This window comes from Neolamprologus multifasciatus, chromosome 4, assembly GCF_963576455.1.
Source record: "Neolamprologus multifasciatus chromosome 4, fNeoMul1.2, whole genome shotgun sequence".
Classification (NCBI taxonomy): domain Eukaryota; kingdom Metazoa; phylum Chordata; class Actinopteri; order Cichliformes; family Cichlidae; genus Neolamprologus; species Neolamprologus multifasciatus.
The window spans coordinates 22,797,081-22,820,268 of record NC_140442.1 but is presented as its reverse complement, the minus strand read 5'-3'; the positions used below and the strand labels follow the sequence as shown (position 1 = coordinate 22,820,268).

General features: G+C 44.7%; 1 protein-coding gene across 1 annotated transcript; it reads left to right on the top strand.

Moving 5' to 3' along the window:
- The first annotated feature begins 2,092 nt into the window (after positions 1-2,092).
- On the top strand, positions 2,093-19,799 carry fscn1a (fascin actin-bundling protein 1a). Its single transcript, XM_085158356.1, has 5 exons — positions 2,093-3,167; positions 13,657-13,813; positions 14,864-14,985; positions 16,911-17,078; positions 17,370-19,799. The coding sequence occupies exons 1-5, from the start codon at positions 2,327-2,329 to the stop codon at positions 17,576-17,578; spliced, it is 1,497 nt and encodes a 498-aa protein (XP_085014482.1). The 5' UTR covers positions 2,093-2,326; the 3' UTR covers positions 17,579-19,799.
- The last annotated feature ends 3,389 nt before the right edge of the window (positions 19,800-23,188 follow it).

Below are 23,188 nucleotides of genomic sequence, written 5' to 3'. Positions count from 1 at the left end.
TCTGCACTTAGGAGAAAAAGCTCACTGATGATGCTGCAGGCAGGCAACCCCCCACCAAAAAACAGCCAATTCTTTCCAGTTCAGCAACACAAGTTGTCCTACAGTAAGACTATCTCTAAGATGGATGGGTGCCTGAAACATGATCTTTAAAGGATTGGCTAGCTCAGCTCAACCTAAAGACTAGAAACAGCTACGTTGAGTGTGTCCATAGTAACAGAAATAATCTACCAAGATCTCAAAAACCTCACAAACTGAACTCTTGAATGATGTTGAACTTTTATGGGAAGCTTGATTATTGCACTTTTTCTTTCCTTGAGCTGTTTATAAATGAGCATGTTGTGCATGCATGACCCAGAAGTTCTTCAGTACATTGAAAATAGTTGAGGCTGGTGTACTGACACATTTTTTGCATGCTGTTAATCTTTCCATGGAAGCTCCACTGGGATCGCCACAGCCGCTGTACAAAAGTACAGATGCAAATGGTTTCTGTGTGAACTGCAGTGACTCAAAAGGTGATGTTTCCGTGCTGATCTGCAGTTTATAGTCACTGCTTTACCACACACACACATACGGATACCTCACAGACCCTTACACGCACATTTTAAAATTAAGTTTTGCAAAATAAGGCTGTTAGAAATGAAAACAACACAAGCCCCCAAAACGGAAAAGAATACATGCGAACGAGTGTGGTGATTTTATTAGAGTGGAGCTGAAATTACACAGAGATTTGATTTGTTTGAAGATGTTCTGTCTGAAGATTGGATTTATTCAGACTGCAGGAGAGAAAGGCAAAGATTACTAGTGATTAGATTACTGGTTAGGGGTCAGATTACTTTACGTTTGCAAACCCAGCAGAGAGGGGAGTAACAAAGACCTCAGAGCCTCGTGATCAGTTCACCGGATGTGATAGTTATTAGTTTTTTGATTAAATGAAAACGAAAATCCTGTGTGTTTCTAACTATTAAAGTTTGTATTGTATTGGTTAAGATGTATAGGACTAGAGTGTGATGTACATCCAGGCCAGCTGCACTGTATGAATGATCCAACAACACAAACACCCATTCATTCATGAAAGTGAGTGGGAGTACATCACTCTTTACTCCTCAGCTCCAGACACAGCAGATGACAAACAGAGCCACCGTCTGTTATAAATATAGCTCAAGCACTCATTAAATAAAAATATGATTATACAAGAAAAAATCACAGTGCAGGGAGGTTTCAGTGCTTTGGCTGGAGGGGGGGCTCCTGTTGGCAAAGTTAAAAAAGAACCAAAGGTTTATTAGTAATAACATTCAAACATTAGAATAACAGAACATATAATGAATGCATATTTAGAAATTGTTTGTAACATGATGTAATACATCTTCTCTACCAACATGTGCAACACTTTTTACACTGTGGTGCTAATTTTTTATTTCTGAAATAGTTTTGTTGCTCTCCTGTTTTGTTTTGTTTTGGGGGGGGGGGGGCGGTTTAGCTTGATGACAGATCTCTGACATGTTTGGAACAACTGCCCTTGAAATTTCACTGAGCCATGAGCTACTTCTGCGTTGGCCGTTATCTGTTTGTATGTTTTGTTTTGTGTGTGTGTGTGTGTGTGTGTGTGTGAGAGAGAGAGAGAGAGAGAGAGTGAGAAGGGGAGAGGATGCTCGCTCATGCACATGCACTGAGAAGATGCCAGTGTGATCTGTTTGACCTCTTTGTTTCCAGCCCTCTGATGTGCATGCTCGGCCCATGAATAGAGCTGTTTTGTGAGCGGACACACGCACACGGTCCTCGTGATTTGAATGCTGAACCGGTCTCATATGTGTGAAAGGGGGAGAAATTGATATTATTTTAATGCTTGGGTGGAATAGATATTAAAATAGAGGGCTTTTTAAGAGTTTTGAGCTTGTACCAACACACACTGTTCGCATTTAGACTTCTAGGGAATTCTGATTGGAAGCGGGAAAACAGGGGAAAATACCTAAACTAGACGGATAAAAGCAACAGGGTTCGAGCAGAGGAGACAACCGAGCTCTGCTCCCAGATTGCTGGTCATCCCGGAGGGCGTGGCTTGATGTGCGACGTCACCGATGGTTATATAGGCTGCAGCTGTGGCGGCGGTCTCGCGCTGCTGAGACAGGCAGAGCACCGAGGACCGGCGGCGCGCGCTCACAGACTCCCCCAAACAAAGAGAAGCACGCGAGGCTGCACAGCATCCCACCCTTTCAGCCGCGAGCTCACTTGCAGAACCAATCCTCCTCCCCTCTCCTCCTCCTCCTCGTTCTTCTCTCATCCCTCTCAGGACAGAACCGGTCCGAGGCTCGAGCGCACAGAAGCGACAATGACAACTAACGGAGCGACGAACGGAACCAGCGACATGCTGCAGATCCAGTTCGGTCTCATCAACTGCGGAAACAAATACCTGACGGCGGAGACCTTCGGCTTCAAAATCAACGCGTCCGCCACGTCCATGAAGAAGAAGCAGATCTGGACCCTGGAGCAGAGCGGCGATGACTCCAGCGGGAACGTGTTCTTCCTCAAGTCACACCTGGGCCGGTACATCGCCGCCGACAAGGACGGGAACGTCACCGGAGACAGCGAGACCCCGGGTCCAGAATGCCGGTTCGTCATCACCGCTCACGACGACGGCCGCTGGTCCCTGCAGTCCGAGCAGCACGGCCGCTACCTGGGCGGCACCGAGGACCGGATCATCTGCTTCGCCCAGACCGCCTCGGTGGCGGAGAAATGGAGCGTGCACATCGCCATGCACCCGCAGGTGAACATCTTCAGCGTGACGCGCAAGCGGTACGCGCACCTGAGCGACAAGGTGGACGAGATCGCCATCGACCGGGATGTCCCGTGGGGAGTGGACTCCATGATCACGCTCGTGTTCCGAGATCAGCGGTACCACCTCCAGACGTCCGACAACCGCTTCCTGAGGAACGACGGCGCGCTGGTCGCCACGACGGACAAGAGCACCGGCTACACGCTGGAGTTCCGCTCCGGTAAGGTGGCCTTCAGGGACTGCAGCGGCAGGTACCTCGCGCCCTCCGGGCCCTCCGGTACCATGAAGTCCGGCAAGAGCGCGCGCGTGGGCAAGGACGAGATGTTCGTGCTGGAGCAGAGCCACCCGCAGGTCGTGCTCACCGCAGCCAACGAGAGGAACGTCTCCACCCGGCAAGGTGGGTGTGGTGGTGGTCCGGTCCAGATTCTTTGAGTGTGTGTGTGTGTGTGTGTGTGTGTGTGTGTGTGTGAAGAGTGTCTGGTAGAGGAAGGGTTAACGTGATGGAATTTTGAGACTGCATCTCCCTCCTGCAGCGCGCGCGCGCGCACACGCACACATACACACACTGAATGATGGACACAGAGCATGGTCTAGACTTCTAGTCCCACACCAGAGGCCTGTGCGCACTTACACATGTTTAAACAATGCGTTTTGGGCCAAATCACCCTCCTTGCATAAAAAATACTCCTGGTGTGCCAATACCAAGCAAATACAGGGCTAGTGTTGTTGATACCACTACCAATACTTTTAACCTATAATGGCAGCTTATGTAGGGGAGAGCAGTGTGTCGTGATTTATGAGAGGAATCTCTAATTTGCAAATTCTGAGCACATTTTAATGACCACTGAATCACTGATTTTTACATTCCACTATAATTGGCGCTAATGCAACAAAACCCACCTTTCAGCTTTTCATATACTCTGAAACTTGGTTTTTGTTTGTTTTTGCATTTTTCATAGTGCATGTTTTGGCTAAATGATTTCCATTGATTCTATCACGCTTGTATCCATCTGATACCAATACCAGCACTGGTATCGATACTATCGATATTTGGATCCATCAGCCCACCTCTACAAAATGCAGCACAAAATCCACGCCATCATTAGCTGAGGGTTTTAATACAGTGGACTCCCCCACCCCCCCGCTATTCCCAACCCCCCGCTATTCCCAACCCCCTCAGGCTGGAGCGGATTAAAAGCACTGTTGTATCGTCTATGGTCAGTAAACTTTACAAACCACCACCATGTACACAGAGTTCTCAGCCTCTTACACACAGAGCACCGTGTGCACGCGTGCCTTCATTCACATGTAAAACAGTCTTAAACTGGAAGGCTGACCGTGCCACCGAAGCAGAATGGCTCCACAGTTAGAGAAAGGGGAGAAGATGACTGAAAACTTGGTAGGCAACTGCTACTTTTGTCTTCATACCAAAACGGCTCGCTTAATTTAGGTCGGGTGAGGTTCTGACCGATATGACCAGGAGCATTTAAAAATGCAACACTGGAGTCCTCACCATCTGTGCAGCAGAAAAAGCTCCACAGTCTCAGCTGTCCAGTGAATGTGGATGGAAAAGCTGAAACTGGAGCCTTTGTGTCTCATTAAGAGAGAGGCACAGCAGCATCCACTGCTGATGTGATTATTAGCTTCGATAAGGCGGAATAGTTTTTGTTTTTCTTCAATCTACTCCCCCTTCCCTCCATTACTGTTTGAGTGAGAGCTCATGGTCTTCATGCATGTCTGATTTTCGGCTGCATGACTGGGCAAGGACACAGGCTTCTGCCTCCACCTTCTTCCTTCCTTCCTTCCTTCCTTTTTTTCCTCACCCCTCCTTACTTTTTTCCCATTCTCTGTCTCCTTTATTGTTCTAACCTTTGTTTTTAACACCTCTTCTATATTTCCCCTCCTCCTGCCTTGCCACCCCCTCCCCCACTCATACCAAGCCTTCAGGCTTGGCTGCTGTGTGTCTCCAGTCGTCATCGATGGCATGCCGCATACTGAACAGTTGTCAGCCTTGATGTGTGCCTGAATATCCCTTTTCCCATCATTAATCCTAAACAAAAAAAAAAGAAGTATGATGAACTCAGCAGAAATTTGAGATCAGAGCGAGAGTGTGTGAATCATTCTCTAAATATCACTGTGAGCCAGCGCAGTAATCTCTGAGTATTTGCATGAGGCCGCGAGGCTCTGAAAGTAATGAGCGACTTATAACTGATGCTCTCTGAATCGCTCTGAATATTTGGCGTCTGCTGAGAAGACTGGTGGTTTAGTGGCTTTTTTGTTTTGTTTTTTAAATACGGCTTCTATTTTCATGAAGTGTGATCTGTCACAGCCCGGGCATGTTTGCTCTGTGTCCCTACTTTGTTTACTTGTCACAGAGACATTCATCCTCGACTCACAAAGTAGGAGTTGCTACTTTGTTTTTTTTTTCCACCTTCAAGGTCAGTCCCAACCCACAAAATGGTGGTCCATTTTGAAGGAGGAGGTTGCGGTATTAAAATGATGGGCCCCTGCAATGACAGCACGAACTGCTCTTTAATAATCCACCACAAAAACAATCACACTGTGATCTGAATGGCTGGCTGCTCCACCACAGTTTATTATGGAAGGTGCAGTATCCTGCTTACATTGCATGTGTTTAAGCAAATTTTGATACTAAGTGGCTTGTAATCGAGGAAACTGCAGTTTGTTATATCCATCTCTTTACGATTCGAGTGACACATGGAGTATTGGATGCAGCGTGGTGGATCTGCATTGATGGTTACCTTGTAGACAAACAAAAATGTACTTGCACTTGATGTTTCTCAGTGAGAAGAAGGTCAAACAGAGGTTTTGGGTTCAGAATGTCTTTACCTTTATTACACACATGCTTGCTAGCGTGCACTCTCCCCTGTCATGAACTCTGTGGAGCCACCTCTCGTCTACAAACCAGCGAGTGATGTCACAGGTGGTGTGAGTCACTTTTAAGTGTGTTGCTTTAACTCAACGGTGCAGGGAAAGGAGCACTGCTATCAGACTGCTTCTTATGTCTTTAGATGCTTTATGCTGAAATATTGGAAATCATATCAGACATATACCCATGATGCCTTGCTCATGGGTGACTCAACCCAAGTCGTCCCTTCTGACTGCTACAACTTATAATAAGCAGGAGATCCGAATCTTGAGGGGGGGAAAACCACATTCAGCCCGCAAACAACGGGATCATTGTGATGCAGATTAAATGCCAAGTGGAATTAAACTGCCTCCAGATGTTTTTTCAAATCAACAGCTGCTTATAGTCCTCTCCACTCCATTCTAAAGCGGCTATTTGGCTGACAGACCCAAGCCATGATGATGGTTAAAATCGGCTGGCTTTCATTAGGTTTTTTTGGGGGGGGTTGGCTCGGGCCAGCTCAGTCGGTCACTCTGAAAGCTGCTTTTGTCCAGTCAAAACTGTTGATTTGGTGACTCGCACTTAATTGCTGTTTGTCAAGTTCTCACGCTCAAAAGCGGTAAATCCAGTTTAGACATCCTTTCATTAGTCGGCCATGATTATTGAGTCGTGAAAGTCTCCCTTTTTTTTTTTTTTTTTTTTAATCTTTCTCATGCAACCCTACTTTACTTTAAGATAAAATTATAGTCTGCATTGTGTGTGTTTTCAGTTTTGGCTACTACAGGTTAGTTTGCACAGACACCGTGTTACAGTGGAGCTTGCTGGAGGAAAAAGATTCAGCTGCTCGTTTCAGGTTTAGCACATTTGATTTGTTGTGGTTACGTCATGGGAATCTGCATCCGCACACCTCAACGGTGCAGATGGTTAATATATTATGAATGCAGCTTCAGCTGATAGTATTAAGTCAGCTCATCCAAACACACCTACCAAAGACTCTGAGCTGAATGGGATTAGAAACGTTATCAGTGCTTTTGTTTGCACTTCATCATGAGACCTCCGTTAATCTAAAGTGTTGCAAATAACTCAAATGTTGCAAATGTTTTTACAAGAGAGGAGCTGACTCTTAACTCCCTTCTGTGATTTATTGTGTTACAGCCCAGCAGTGTTTTAATAAATCCAATATTTTATATTGCTTCACGTTGAGTCTGATGTCGGTCATCGTGTGACTTTAAACAAAACCCAAACTTCATTCAATTCAAAGTCGCTGAAATCAGTCTTGTGAGGACAGAGTAGAGTAGGCATCACATCGGTGCCACAGTTTCTGCTGTTTACTAATCTGAACTCACAGCATTTGTAATTGCTTTTTAAACTGACTTGGTGCCACCGCTTATTTCTGGCTCATAACATCCACTCTTCTCGTCTCTGGTCACGAATTCACAGAGAGGCTGTTTAACGACCCGCATATGGACTCACGCAATTATCAGTCAGTTAGCCTGCAGCTCGGTGGCCCTTAAGTGGGCTGTTCTTCCTCTAAACTGTAGGGCAAGTGTGAGTGAAGACTGAGTGCTGGTTTGTCAGCTAAACCAATAAGAATCCGTCACATCCTGTTGGCGACCGGTGGTTGCTTTGTGACCACCGAGTGCTGACTGCTCTTTGTAAGCAACAATTCCCTGAGGGGCAAATGTGAGGTGACTCGGGGGGGTCTTTGGCTTTTGGTGACAAAGCTCCTGCTGTCTCCATAAAACCCAAAGGACTATAAAAACAACTAGATTCAACCAAACCTCCAACCCCCATTGTGAGACAGTTAGCTTACAGTACTGTGTACCATCTTAAGTCTCCCTTTATTTCTTTATAATTTGCTAGGAAAATGGGAAAGAAGTGCAGCAGCTTGTTGAAACATGCAATATCATATACTGTGTGTGTATAGTTGTGTATATAAGTATATAATACTTTAAGTAATCTTCAGGAATAGTTCTCAGGGCTTCTTTCAGGACATTCAAAGTTCTTCTTTGGGTTTCAGCTGCTGTTTCTTCTGTTCTTTGTCAAGATGATCCCAATAATGTTCAACAAGGTTGAGGTCTGGGGTTTGGGAGGCCAATCCATGCCTCTCAGGTCCCGTGTCAGGTCTTTGGATTCTTTTTTTCACCTTTATTTTTTAATGACGTAACTTTATCTTTGGCATTTTTCAGAGATTCAAGTAAACAAAATGTGAGCTAATGTTTTTGAGGGTTTTTTTGTCTTTCTTTTTTTGACGGGCTGCTAGTAATAAATTTACTATTTAAAACCGGTTCTATACTAAGTTGTCCAGTATGTGCAGACACTATGATGGTTTATCTCTAGAGCTGGGAGTCTTTTTTTTTTAAATCTCTTGAATGATTCAGTGAGTAGTAACAAAAAAACAACCCCATTCCTCTGAAAATGATCAATTGCAACTGATGCAACGAAAAACAGCCTGAATATGACATATTTTAAGAAAATCCGGCTCCTTGGAAGCAAAATATCAGAAAACGAGGTGTGACTAAAGACACTTGCACAGTCTGTGGATTGAACAAACTGAGCTCTAAATGTAGCTCTTTAACTCTTGTTAAATGGTTGCTTCTTCCTATAAAGTCATCTATACGGATTACAGATTCATCTGTGGTTGCTTTGCATTAATTTGACAGAATCCTCATCTCCTAATTCATAAATAATTTTTAAGTCTGCGCATTAGTCAGGGTGAAACCAACCGTGTAATGTGTGGGAAAACTCAGGAAACAGAAACACTGGCTCCATGTTGTGTCTGGCCACGAGTCAGCCCTGACACTCTCTCTGCCTCCTTCATCCCCACCCGCGAGCAGGAAATGAGACGTGAGAGGCGCAGCTCTGACCTTGGCTGGTGTGCGATAATCCCCGCGGGGTGAAGGGCGACTATTTGCTTTCTCTGACTGCAACAAGGTCGGCCAGTAGGATAAAAAAGATGGGAAGCATTTAATTTATGCATCCTTGGTAATGCTCGCTGGCTGTGACTGAGTGGGCACGATGGCGTTTTAATGTTTGCACGCCCTCTGCGTGTTTGTGTGCTGGGAGCGCGCCAGAGGATGGGCCTCGCGTCAGCTGCATACCCACGAGGGGGGGAACCTCTCCTCCTCGATGTCTGTGCTTTATTATAGGTTAGGGTTCAGCTGGTCTCCAGCGTGTCATCCTGCCGTGCTCTGGGTGTGTCTCCACATCGCCGTCCTTGAGTTCACAGCAACTGTACTTCAGTAGAGACGAGCTGAACACACAGTTTGAATCAATTTGCCCAAAGATTTGGGGCATCCCCGGGCACGATACTCTCTCACATGCCTGACCTCCTTATCTCTGCATGCATGTGTGTTGTTTTTGGCTTTTTTTGAGTTGAAGCAGCAGTGTTTCAGTCAGTGTGGGCCGGCTGGTTACACTCTGTGTGTTTGGATCAGAACAAAAGCCGATGATCTGGCTCCCTGTTTGTGCCCCAGCTGGTCGCCTCCTCAGTCAGGGCCTGGTGAACAATAGGAGCCACACAAACACAAACACACAAAGTAGGCTTGATAGAATCGCGTGCGTTCACAGCAGGCCTCTGGTGCTGGCTCACTGAGGACAATCTGTGCCTGCCGCCATTAGGCTGAGTGCGATGGGTGGAGTGGACAGAAAGATGGAGGGGTTGTTTAAGTAGAGTGTGTGCATGAGGTTTGGGAGGAATCGGCATGTGTGGTTTGCTGGTGTGTGTACATGATTGCAAACCCTCTCTGTCCTCCTTCATAACCCTGTGAGCTTCAAGACTGATCAGTGTGGACAGATCTGGTTGTGTAGCAGCCTCGGCCTCACGGCGGAGGCTGCACGGCCTTCAGGGTGACTGTTTTGTCTGTCAGTCTGGTATTTTTATAGCAGTTTTTTTTTAAATGTCCTTGTGATAACTCAAGACAAGGCAGCCAAATGTGTGAAAGTGTCTGACACCATCTGCAAGGCTGACTGAAGTTTATTCAAATCAGATAATCGGAGAATCATTTACTCAAATCAGCTCAGCATGCAAAACTGCGTCTTAGTTTCCGGGTTTATTTTCATATAGTGAAATATTGTTTGTTTTTCCGCTGAAACTAACAGTTCCAAACTCACGCCAGACTTTAGCCGGTGCCAGTTTCAGTGTTTGTGTGAAAATACACATTATACATGCACGTAAAAATCAGACGTCTTAGATTTGTACAAAAATGAAGTAAATGAAAAACATGAACTGAGAATGAAAAACAGAAGCTAAAGTAAACCCTGCGGACCTTTTTTTTATTCAATATTTTTAGACTGAGTTTAAAAGTGTGTGATGCTTGATATTACCCCAAGTCATCGGTCACTGAAATGAACGTATTCGAGCCTTGTGATGGTTTGGCGTCAGCAGTTGTTTTATTTTAGACTGAAGTAGTTGTTTTGCTTGGGCAGAACGCAACTGAATAGACTGTTTGTTTGAAAAATTCCCTATTTTGGGAAGTATGCTTATCCTCTTGACTGATGACAGTCAGATAAGATGTGTGGTAACACAGTTATACGTTTTGAAGCTGTAATCTAATTTCACCGGTCGCGTCATAAGCAGAAAGAAAAAATCTCCCAAAACATTACCCCGCCAGCAGCAGCCTGAACTGTTGGTACAAAGCAGCATGGATCCATGCTTTCATGTTATTTATGCCAAATTCTGTCTCTAACGTGAATGTTGCAGCAGAAACTGAGACTCCTCAGACCAGGCAGCATTTTCCAAGTCTCCTGTTGTCCAATTTTAATGATCTTGTGTGAGTTTTAGCATCAGTACGATGGGTTTTCTTCTACTATGGTCTTCTGCTGCTGTAGCTGAACTGCTCAAAGGTTTGATGTTTTACATTCAGAGATGCTCTTCTGCCTGGCTTGGTTATAACGAGTGGTTGTTGGAATTACCTTCTCAGCGTAAAACAGCTTGTCCATTCTTGTCTGGCATAAACAAGGTATTTTATCCAGAGAATCATTTTTCTTCTCAGACTATCCTCTATAAACCGATGGTTCTGTGGGAAAATCCCAACAGACTAGCAGTTTCTGAAATACTTGGACCAACAACCATGCTATGTATAAAAAGTAACTTGCATCACCTTTCTTCCACATTCTGATCCTCGCTTTGAACTTCAGCAGGTCGTCTTGAACAGATCTACCTGCTTAGGTGTGTTGAGTTGCTGCTATGTGGCTGACTGTTGAGAGATTTGCAATAACAAGGAGTTGAACAAGTGGCCAGTGCGTGTGCTTCCTTTGAAAGCAGTTAAAGGATTTTCATGCAAGTTATTTTTCACCATATGAACATATCTAGCTCTTTTCACCAGAGCACTGATTTAAAAAGCCATGCCAGTTCATAATATGGAAACAGCCAGCAAAGAAAAACGATAGGAGGAAGTGCATACTAATGAGTAGATATGGCCGCCACCACCACACCTGTGCTCCATGTGTCATTGACAAGTGGCTCAGGTTTCCAGGTTTGGCTCTTGATTGGTTCTTTTGGAGGACGGTGCGAGAAAACCACCAACTTTGCCTTTGAATAGATTTCTGTTCAGTGACTCTGAGTGCTGTGAGTCTCATATGTAATTTATCACATTTGTATGAAGCTGAGGTTAGCACCAGGTTAGCTTGAACTGAACGGATGTAAGCAGCTAGCTTGGCTCTGTCCACAGTAACAAGTCCACCTACCACCTGCTCTTTAAAGCTCAGTAATTACCACACTGATTTGTTCGCCTTGCCCTGGTTGTCTGGTTTGACCCCTAACTTCCTGAGCTGGATATCAAACTGCTTGTTTTCCATAGAGCCGCCTCGACACTGTATCAAAACAGAGCCCATGCTACTGCTTTGAATGAACAGCTCACGTTAACACAACCCTGATGACATAACTCACGCTTGACAGGCTTTTTTTCTTTGTGCTCTTATCATTTACAAGTCAAAATTTCAAAAGTAAAGACCTCATATTGAAATGAGGTTTTGAATGACTTTCATAAGAGTCTTTTGTAGTGTTTTTAAAATTAGCACATTTGCTATTTGCATTGTAAAGTCGTCTCTAATACGTCATGGGTCAAAACCACCAGCAGATGGTTTGATCCACGCATAGCCACAGTCTCTGTAATACATGGACTCTGCTTTGCTACTGCAGAGTTGCGTTGGCTGAGCAGGAAGCAGCGAGCATTAGAGGAGAGTTCAGAGACGTGTCCTATCTTGGAGGACACGGATCTTTTTTTTGCCATTTTTCTTTCTCCTTGTCCTCTTCAAACCCTTCTAAATGAACATTCTTGTTTCCTCCGTACCCCCTCCTCTCCACCATGTGGTTCCCATTATGGTTATATTTTCCTTCTTAATCATCTGTGTGTGTGCACATGTGTGCATCTCTGCATTTTTCTGCAGAAACTCAATCCCGAGTTGACTTTTAGTGAGCGCCAGACACAGTCCGTGAGCAGTAACTGTTGAACACCTTCATGTAACGCTGGCTCTGTGTGAATACTGTTACTACAGAGTGCTGCTGGCAGAATAGTTACTGTTGGGGTAATAGTTCCCCTCTTAATGTGTTCACAAACGCGTGTTGTGCCACTTGTGAGGCTGTTTTTTTTTTTTCAAACATCTTTTCTTTTTCTTCGTCTTCTTCTCCCGATTCGCCCTCTCACCTCTTGCTCTGCACACATTTACATAGCAGACAGGCTCTTTCGCTCTCTCTCTCTTTTGTGAGCCCTCTGGCTATAGGTCAGTGCACAGTATGATTTCATCATATACAATAGCGGGCTTTGTGCTGCTTAGATTGTATTTGTGCGTCTGGGTTTTCTCTCTTATAGTTGACTCATGTGTTTACCTCTTTGTTGCTCTTGAGTGCCTGACTAAGGTTGATTTGATTTTAATGAGCTCTGCTGATCTGTACAAACACACACACATGCTCTCACAGACTCACTGATTTTTGTAGGTTTTTTTTTTGGACTACAGATATACAGCAGGGGAAGAAGGACGTGGAAATGACAATTATAACTGTGATGTATTTTAAATGTTCACAGAGCTAAAGCTTTTTTATTTTTTTAAATTGGCCTTCAAGTTTTGTCAAGGCTAGCTGCCATCGATTAAATAGCCAATCAAATTATTCAGATAGTTCCCATTGCTTTTGGTACACCTTAAGGGACACCATCACTCTCGTTTCGTATTCTTAGAATCTGCTATAGTAGCTTTGCATGACTCACAGTTCAAAATAATCCTTTTATCTTATACTGGGCCTTGTTGCAGTTTTCTTCTGATATCTGATTGGCTGCCCCTCATGAACAGGAGGTTTGAACAGCAGGTAGGTGGAGCTTCTGTGTGCCTGAGATGACCATATTAGGGATATGTTCTCACTGACATCATGCAGAGTGGGGAAAAAAATATCTCTGAAATACTAAATGCCTACAAAACCACTTTAGTTGAGTAATGATGTTTTCATGCTAAAAATGGAAGCATGTTAATATTTTATCATTATTTGGGGATGTAGATGTAAGTATTTAGCTTCAGTGCTGCTGTGCCTTGTCAGATTCCCACAGAGACTGTTGTCACCGCTGGCTAGCAAACTCTCTGTGTGCTGTGACCGTCCACTGTGACGCCTGATCCTTTGAAGTGTAGTGGGGTCTGTCTAGACCAGGACAGATGTGAGTGGGTGGGTGTGGGTTTGTGTGCAGCTGTGTTAAATCCTTCACTAATCTAAGCAGACTGATGTTGTTCATTTAGTACGTCTGATCCTGACCAGCGGATGTGAACGTGTGGGCTGTGTATACCTCGTGGGTATAAGGGTGCATGCAGCGCTGTCCGGACATTTTGAATTATGAGGACAGGGCTGATGTCCTCATAATCCTTGCAAAGAAAAAGCTTTTGGAGAATGTTTGTATAGAAGTTTGAGAAGAAGTCCTTACTATACGGTTACCTGCCGTGTGTGTGTGTGTGTGTGTGTGTGTGTGAGTGTGTGAGAATGATGAATCTTCTGTGGTTATTCATATCCCTCTCTACATATCCTAACCCCACACAGGTATGGACCTTTCAGCCAATCAGGATGAAGAAAGTGACCAAGAGGTATTCCAGATGGAGATCTGCCGTGAAAACAGGAAGTGCGCATTCCGGACTGCCGCTGGGAAATACTGGACCCTGACGGCTAACGGCGGCCTGCAGTGCACGGCCTCCACTAAGTAAGAATCGCACACATCATCACAGCTACACCTGCTTCAGTCAGGTCCATTCATTGTCTGTGTGTGTGTGTCTGCTGACTGTGGAAAACTCAAACTGGTCCGTCATAGCTTCTGGTGTTTAGTCCTCACTCGTAATTTGACCTGTGTGTGGGAGGGATTGATGGCATGTTCATAGCTGTGGCATGCTGTGGGAGTTGAAGTGCATTTGTGTGCAACCCTAACCTGTGGAGTCATTTGCTTTAATGTACAGTAGTTCAGTCCAACCAGCGAGCTAGCTATTAACCCCTGACCTTTGACCCTATGCTCTTGAGTCACTTCTCTGTGAGGCCCCAGACAGATCCAGGAGTGGGAGTCTAGTCATTTTACATGTCATGCTTCAGTATTGAGAGGGAGTTTTACTTTTAAAGCCTCTTTCTTGAGGAAATGATGTGCGGCGATCAGGAGGAGCTGCAGATGTTTAGCATTAGCATGTTTGCACGTGTGCAGGAATGATGCAGAGGACAGCAGTAAACTGATCAGCTCGGTCACAAGCATGCGCTATGAGGGAGCTCAGAAACAGACCATTCTGTTTTTTAAGATAAGACCGAGCAGATCCTCGACACTGAGGGGGGCCTGCAGGAACTTCACCAGATTCCTCAATCACATTCTTGAGATTTCCCTCCGTTTACTTCTCGCAGATTAGACCACCAAAGTGCTTTTTTTTTTTTTTTTTTTAAACCCAGCTGTGGTCTGCTGAAAACATTTTGAGAATGTTTCTGAGCTTCAGAGAATCAAAATCAACTTAGAAAAATCCTCTCCCAAGTGAAAGGATTTAGTAAGCTACTTGATTCCACTTAACCAAAGACTTCAAGCTTATCCCTCTACCCGGATCCTACCTATCCAATTACCCAAGAGTCACTTGCACTGCGATAAAGCTGCTGGGTGTCTCAGTCTGTGAAGATGTGTTTGTTTTTTGTTTTGTTTTTTTTAGCTGACAATCCTGCGAGTGCATTACTGCATATCTGACTGCTGTGTAAGGTTTTTTTTGGGTATTTCTCTCCGTCTCTGCAGATCAGCTAATTGCTACTTTGACATTGAGTGGCGTGGGAAGAGGCTGACGTTCCGGGCTGCTAATGGGAAATACGTCGCCGCCAAGAAAAACGGCCAGTTGGCGGCCACCATCGACAGTGCAGGTTAGTGCGACGTGTTGATACAGCCGTGCAAACAGACGCAATTTACACCTCTGCAGTGACGGGGGAATTTCAGTGCAGTGGAAGTAATTCAATTGTGGCTCCAGTTGTGCACTTGAGAGTGGAGGGGTTCTGTTTTGTAAGCTGTTTAATGCTTTTTAACTCTGTTGCAGTCTTTTCGTTTCCGTTTTTTGCCAAGTTCTTACTCGATGTATTGAATTAATGGTGCTGATTGGAAACATCATGAGAAAATTCCTGAGCAAGCAAGAGTGTGTGTGACACTAAAAATAAATAAGGGCTGGCTTTTGTTGAAAAGCTTCCTGCTGACTAAAAACAAAAAACCTCTTTCTATCTCTCACAGCCATGAATGTGCTCTTTATCAGCCACAACATGGAAAGTGAAACCATCGCCCAACACGTTATATTGGCATTTTAGAAAATACAGGTTATGCTGACATTATGAAGGTTTTTTTTATGTTACCTTCAAACACTGAATATTTTAAGCTCTTCTAGTACTGCAAAAACTGAGTTTATGCAAGACTGAAAGTCAATATTTGGTATGATTCCCTTTAGTCTCCAACACAGTCTGAACTCTCTTGTGCAGGTATAGAACAGTTCTCCAGGCTTCTTGAAGGACATTCAAAGCTCCTCTTTGGATGTTGACTGGCTTTTGCTCTGTTCTTTGTTAAGATGATCCCACACTGCTTCAGTGGTGTTGAGGTTTGGGTTCTGGGGAGGCCAATCCATGACTGACAGTGTAACATTGTGTTTTTTCTATCGAGATATGCAGATATGCTTTTATCCCATTGACAGTGTGTTGGGGATCACTGCAAAGCGCATTGACACAGATTTTCAGTCCACTTCTTGTATAGTTTGGTATACCTATTACAGCCTTTTCTCCCGTTTGTCAGTAAGAATGACTTCTTGACAGTCACCTTTCTGCTGAGACCATTTCTCGTGAGGCATCAGTGAACAGTAGATGGGTCAGGTGAACTTCTGGATGCATCTCTCAGGTCGTGTGTCAGGCCTTTCACCTTAGAGCTCTATGCGGGGGAAGAAAAAAAGTGAAACAAATGTGTTCTTTGTTTTTTTGCAATAGGCTGCTAGCAACAAAGTGCCTAAAGGTGCAATTTAAAATTGCTTCTGTTGGGTGCCTTTTCTTCATTCTTGAATGATTCATAGTTTTAAATAAAAGATCTTCCCTGTGAAAATGGTCAGATATAAGAAGCCAATGTTGAAATAACAGCTTTTCCTAACAGTCTTTTGTAGTTGTAGGGTTAGCTGACTTGATGTCAGCGCTAACCAGCTAGCTAACAGCTGCAGATTTTCCTCATACACTGATGCTACATATTGTCAAGTAGTTTGGTTGATTTGTGTTACATTGATGTCCTTACATTGACATTACACTGAATTTTTATACATGTATCGCTTGGCCAGATAAGTTTTTATTAATAAGTGTTTATTAACTTTGGCTGCAAGCACATGATGAAAGTCTTTGTGCTAACTGGCTGCCTGTAACATTAGCATTTAATAGGCAGATCAACCCCTCTGCAAACACCTTTTTCCTCACATTATTCGGTGGCACAGAGGTTCTAAAAAAAGAAATGCCAAGCTTTTGCACAGAATTTAGGCTGACAGAAACTACAAGTCAGCAAGCAGATCACAAGATGCTCTGCTTACAGATCAGTCGTTGGTCTCCAGCATTGGCGGATCAAAGCTGACGGGTTTTTGCTTTGTGCTGCAGTTTCTCTTTTAGGAGGCTTTGGCAGCTTGAGCACTCGCTGACACAGATTTCTGACATGAGTTGCATCACATACGTTATTTTTTAATGAGAACAAAGAGTCAGCATTTTTAATCATAAGCAGCATTCCAGCAAAACAAAGATGTGAAGACCGCACATTGCTCTGACACATCTGGTGTCTCTTTCAGGCGAGTCTGAGGAGTTCATCATGAAGCTGATCAACCGCCCGATCATCGTGCTGCGCGGGGAGCACGGCTTCATCGGCTGCAGGAAGGTGACCGGGACGCTGGACTCCAACCGCTCCTCCTATGACTACTTTACTCTGGAGTTCAGAGATGGAGCGTACAGCCTGCAAGGTCTGTTTTCGACACAACTGGGTCCTGCAGAGGAGGACTCACATTAATGGAAACTATCATTTGTAGTAACCTTAAACAGTCAGCAAGCTGATGCTATAACGTCAGTATGTGCAGAGACACAGACACGGGGGGGTTAATCATTTATTCTCCAAGAGATTTAGATTTTCACTATGGACTCACAAGGTGTCTGTGCCAAAAAAGGATTTCAATCTTTTGTTTCTTCCCCATGATTATCATTTTTAATCCTCACTTTTCCTCCTCCCCTGTGCCTCCTCTCCACTCTTCCTGCAGACTCCACAGGTAAATACTGGATGGTGGGGAACGAGCAGTCGGTGGTGAGCAGCAGCGACACGCCCGTCGACTTCCTCTTTGAGTTCTGCGACTACAACAAGCTGGCCATCTGCCACGCCGCCGACGGGAAATACCTGCGCGGCGACCACGCCGGCGTGCTGAAGGCCAACGCTGACGACCTTGAGACCGCCACGCTGTGGGAGTACTGAGGGGGAAAACCCGTGGCGAACGGGGATGTGGTCGCCTGCCGCCGTGATGCCAGAGGAGGGAAACGAGAGCACGGCGGCGGCTCGATGACACCACCCGTCCACACATATATGGTGTCCTCACCCCCTCCCCTCCTCCCTCCCCTCTTGCTCCTCAGTATATCCTGTACTTATAACTTTATATGTTGATGAACTGCACAGAGAGAACAGGAAGGCTAGAAGAAGGAAAGAAGGAGACGCTCCTTTTTCCTTTCCTTTTTATCCTTCCTCTCTTTTTTCCAGCTCTGCTCTGCAGTGCCGACCTTTATCTGTTGCCATAGTTACCACGGGGCTGTGCACTTTTCTTCTGCTCCAATCTGGTTTGCTGCTCGACCCATCCCCACCCCCCATCCTCCGCCACTCACTCCGTCCTCGCCTTACGATTGGGCTGTTACTCCCCCCCAGAGCAGAGCAGAGCCACGTTTAAAGAGCCCCCTCCTCTCTGAGTGAACCCCCTCGTCTTTCCACTCGTCTCTATTGTTTGTGTGAGCGGCACACGGTGGCAGTATTTATGGTGTCTGAGCTGATCTGGTAGAGTCCTTTTTCTACTTGATCTGACCTCTGAAAACAGACTCAAACCTCATCGCTGTGTCCTATCAGGTGGCTGTAAGATAGGAAGGAGGAGGTCTGTTTCTCTGATGGTTGGCTCTTGTAGAAACTGGTTTTCTCACCAGGCTGTTTTCTTTTTTCTTAATTTCCTTTTCTCTCTCATGAGCGGGCCTCGTGCGCCTGTGATGACTGTGATACAACTGGAGTGGATCTGCTGATGATAAAGATGTTGAAGATGTTCTGATCGAAGGGTTCAGTCTCGCCCGTTTTTCATCTCAAGTGTAGGAAATGTCCAAACAGTTTCCCGTGTAGTTCCTCTAGCTGTTTCCTCATTGGTTTGGCAGGAAGTCTGATTTCCTAGACCAAACGATGGGAAGTAGGAAGTTGATCGCTAGTGCTATTGTCACAAGAATAGTGTAAAGAAACTAAGTGAAGCATTAAAAATGATGGGCCACATGTGGTATGTGTAATGGAGGAGGAAAGAAGTCTGTGAAACACAGTTGGATTCATTTCTTTTTCCATGTCCGAGGCACAGACATTATCATGGGTAAGTGTACAGTAGGTAGTCCTAAAAAATAAAAACTGGAGTAAAATGATTTATAAACTCTTTGAAAGCTGCTTTTTCGATTCCCTCGACTTGGCGCACGCCTCAGCCTTTACATGTAGACCAAACCTTTGATACTGGAACCGACAAAAACTGGAACCTGGTGCTACTAACAACGTCCCGTCGAGCATCTCGCACACCGTCCGGGGACGGTTTTCCTGCTGCCTGTCCACCTCTACACCCGTTCCCCATTCCCTAAATCTGCTGCTTCTTTTCGGTCCGAGCAGCGCCGTGACCGCATTTACAGAGACGTGTCCATTTCTGTTTGCGTTGGATTTTTTTTTCTTATGTCTGAACTGTTGGTGAAAGTTCAGAAGAGACTTGTTTTAAAAGGAGTAAAGAAGTAGTTTGGTTTCGCGTTTGATTACAAGTGGTCTGTAATGCAGTCATGTAGCACGCTGCACCCACGGGTCCTCCCCCACCTCCTCTTCGATTCTCCACCCTTCAGCAGTCTGCATTCATACTAACAGAAGCAGAAAGTTTCTATCTGCTGCTTTTTTTTTTTTTTTTTTTTTTTTTTTTAACGATCCAGCAAAGATTATCTTGGCACGTGCACCCCCGCCCCCACCTGAATTATTGGGCTCTTCCACCCATCATCATCCAGCATTCCTCTGATCTGAAGGTCAGTATGGAAAACCAATCACTGCTTAGCCCACGTCCAACTTTCTGAAGTTTTTTTTTAAATATTTTTATTTTTTGGCATGAATGGTTGAGAATCTCAAGTGAATAAAAGGAGCAGTTGTCCTCCGAGAAACCAGCTTCTCCAAGGTAACCAAGACATGGGCTTAGACAAACGGATATGGAAGGGTAAACATGTGGTAATGACTGTGCCTTACTCTTGAGTTTTCGGGCAGTAGACAAATTAGAAAAAAAGAGTCCACATCTTTGCTTTGTATAACTGGAACTTCCTTTTGTATTATTTTGTATAATTTTTCTTTGATATTTGTGGATTAATCTCTTTCTCTCTCTCTCTCTCGTGCCATTGGTTCACCTAAAATCCAACGACCAATAAAACTGGGATTTGGAACGCTACATGGCTCAATGGTATTTTTTTCTCATTTCCTGGCAAGTTTCAGACAAAACCCTGGTGTCCTCAGTGACCTCCTCTCCAGATTTTTTTTTGAACTGCATGTATTTTTTAATAAAAAACTGTGCACATCTGCTGCAGTAGTAATGCTCAAAGCTCTGATTACATTGATCACGCAGCTCACCTAGATACTTGGTCAGTTATAGTTTCTGTGAAAAAGAAGCAGTCAAGTATGATCAAATGGAGGCTTTAAACTTTAGTCTGAGGGGTTTAATGTAAATATTGCATTACTGCTGTGGAATTGCAGACATTTTTAATATTTTCCTATATTTTCAAAAAGGAAATGTGCTTATGGAGCAACGCAAGCCTATTAAAATCAAAAACTCCAAAAGGCCTGAAAGACTACAGAAGTGCATGATGACAGAATTATTTCCATGGTTAAGAAAAACAATGTGAAAACCTCAAACTAGGGAAACACTATTGGATGCAAACCAGAGGTATCGCATCACATAAAGGTAGGGGCAAGATTTAAGCAGTCTGATCAGTCCAGGAAAGACATTCATGGACAAATTAAGATTAAGAATTAAGATAAACTTCAAGAATGATGGGAAGCCTGGAAAAGAACTTATGATCTGAAGCGTGGTGGAGGTGTGGGCACTCAAAAATAACTGGGTCAGTTTTTTGATATTGTGGCTGCTGATTGGATCCGGATCTGAGAGCTACACTTTATAACGGATTCAGTCAGACGCTGTAAATGGATTGTTAGAAGCAGCCTGCATGTTTCTGAAGCAGTGTCCTATCAAAGTGCTTCTTTAGGAAAACCGGGGATTTAAAACTGCTAAGATCACAATGCAATAGCATTTTTGTCACTTGCTGAAGGCTACCTTGAAGCTGCAAAGACCTACAAACAGCAGCACAAAATGGTTCCAGTAAAGACATGTCAAAGGGGGATCTTTACAGGTTCCAGACTTTAAAAATATTTGCAAATATTTGATTCTTTTCATCTCAATTCAGTTATTTATATAGCATCAAATCACACCAACAGTTGCCTCAAAAGTTTTATATTGTAACGTAAAGACTACAGTAATACAGAGAAAACCCCAACAGTCAGATGATCAGCTATGAACAAGCACTTTGTGACTGTGGGAAGGAAAAACGGGGTGAAATCTCCAGCAGAACTCGGAGGGGTGGCTGTTCTTGCCATCTTAGTTTGCCTTTTACAATTTTTTAAAAAATATTTCAACATGTGAAATATCAGGAAATAAGACGACGTTCGTGTCCATCTTGCACTTTGATGGTCTCATTTCACATGCTTTATTGTGAAGGTAAACAGGTTTTAGAGATAAAAAGGAGAAAACTATCCAAAAGCTTCACATATTTTCTTTTTCTTCACTACTTTCTTCAACCGCAGAGGACGGATCAGGACGATGAATGTGCCAGACTGGGGGGGCAGGGTTGTTAACACATATAAGGAGAAAGTCTGTGCATTTTACTCGCATTTTACTTTGAAGCCCAAAACTTTCTCTGGCTAAATTCTTCTTTTGTTCTTGCAAACTGATTTATTTATTGTATCCTCAAGAAGACGACATTTTCCAAGTTCAACCTGGATAATTCTGGAAACCCTAGTCTTTTCTTCCTCTGCTCGTTTCTCATGTAATCATAGCTTCATTTTTAGCCAGTTTCTGACCACAGCAGCTCCATTTGTTGCACACACACAGACACACACACTTTTTTTCTGTCTCCTGAATGGAGCCGTTGTGTTGAAACATTTATTCTAGCACAGAGAAAGGGCAACTGCTCACTCACACACACAAATGCACATTTCGGGTGGTAATGTAATGTTGGAGCCTCCAGAGAAGCCCTCTAATCCACCCCCCCCCCCCTTCCCACACCCCTGTCAGGTTTGCAGATCCCAGAGGAACACCCAACATAGCAAAACAAACATACACCACCCTATCTAATCCGTCCCCCAACCTCCTCTCCTCCTCCTCCAGCTGCTGACTGTTTCTCCTGAAAAAATGAGTCACTCAGAATATGACCCAGATCCCAGGAATGGGTGCAGCGGTTTGTGGGTGAAGTGTGAGGCTGCAGGCGGAGCTGGGTTGGCTCGCTCTCTCACTGCCAGGAGGGGGAGAGAGAGGGAGGAGAGGCTGTGTGCGAAATGGCCGCTGTCTCCACCCACATCTTGTGCACCCCAGCAGTGTTACCATGGAAACACCAGCTGCTAGAAGCTTGGATTGTGTGTGTGTGGCACTGTCAGGGCGTGAAGTGTCAAAAACCTTCATTGCATTACTGATGCTCAGGCCTGGTTAGGTTTAATTTGAGGGGGTGGGACTGCACCGAAGGGTGAGGGGTGAGGAGCCTTTAGGGAACAGCACCAGGAGGAGGAGGTGGTCCCCCTTTGATCAGAGAACAGCTCATTGAGCCACGCTCTACTGTGCGGACTCCTCGTCCAGCATCCATCATGTGTGAACGTACACTCTCCTCCACCTTTGCTATCAGCTCTCTCCGCTCTAATCAAATCTACCTCCTACCCACCATCACCATGTTTTTCCACTCTCAGGCAGTGGGTCAGTGGGTCAGCGTGTAATCTCTTTAGGGGATGTGAGTGAGCAATATGGGTCTGTGCAGGATGAATAGCAGGTTGACTCATTTTTACAAATCAGCCATCAAAGGCACGAATGACGCTTTCTGCATAGTTTCACATCTGCAGCGGCTCTTACGAGTACAGCAGTGGGTTGGTGGTAAAGGTAGCTGTACTGAGGGGATACAGCTGCATAAGCACATGCTCATTAAAAACATACAGAGCCATTAAAGAGACACACAGACGATAACACACACAAACAAAGCCAGCGGAGGTGGAGCAGCAAAAACCATCAGGGGACCAAATGCTGCCAGACACCAGCGCTCCCTGAGGAGAGCTCCAATATGCATGCACACACACACACATGCACACACACGCCTGCAGTTCTATTTTTGTGAGGACCTCTGTTTATATGATGCATTTCCTTATCCTGATTCGGAGCGAGAAGACATCCCAGATTGCTCTCACTCTGCTCCGCAGTTGTTGTGCTGGTCACCGTGTAACATGCAAACAATATGTATACAGCAGTGTGAGCACAGGAACGTGGATGCAAAATAACAGGAAGCAGCAGGAAGCTGAGGCACTATTTGTCCATCACAGGTGTCCCAGAAGATATGTAGGTCACGTCTGTGGTTTGTGTTTTCCAGGCCTGCCAGAATGCGACGCATTTAAAATCCGTTTCATCGTTCAATCCCATTCAGAGCTTCGGCTCCACAACCACTATTCAGGGAAAAGACTCGGTGTTTGTCTTTTAGAGGCTTGAATAGCCCATGGTGATACTGTTATTGTTCACATTTATGCATCGCTGCA

Bases quoted from the DNA above. Each gene is read 5' to 3' on its own strand.
- fscn1a (XM_085158356.1), top strand. From the start codon at position 2,327: ATGACAACTAACGGAGCGACGAACGGAACCAGCGACATGCTGCAGATC. The intron at 3,168-13,656 runs GTGGGTGTGGTG...AACCCCACACAG, and splicing joins GAACGTCTCCACCCGGCAAG to GTATGGACCTTTCAGCCAAT. The intron at 13,814-14,863 runs GTAAGAATCGCA...CCGTCTCTGCAG, and splicing joins CAGTGCACGGCCTCCACTAA to ATCAGCTAATTGCTACTTTG.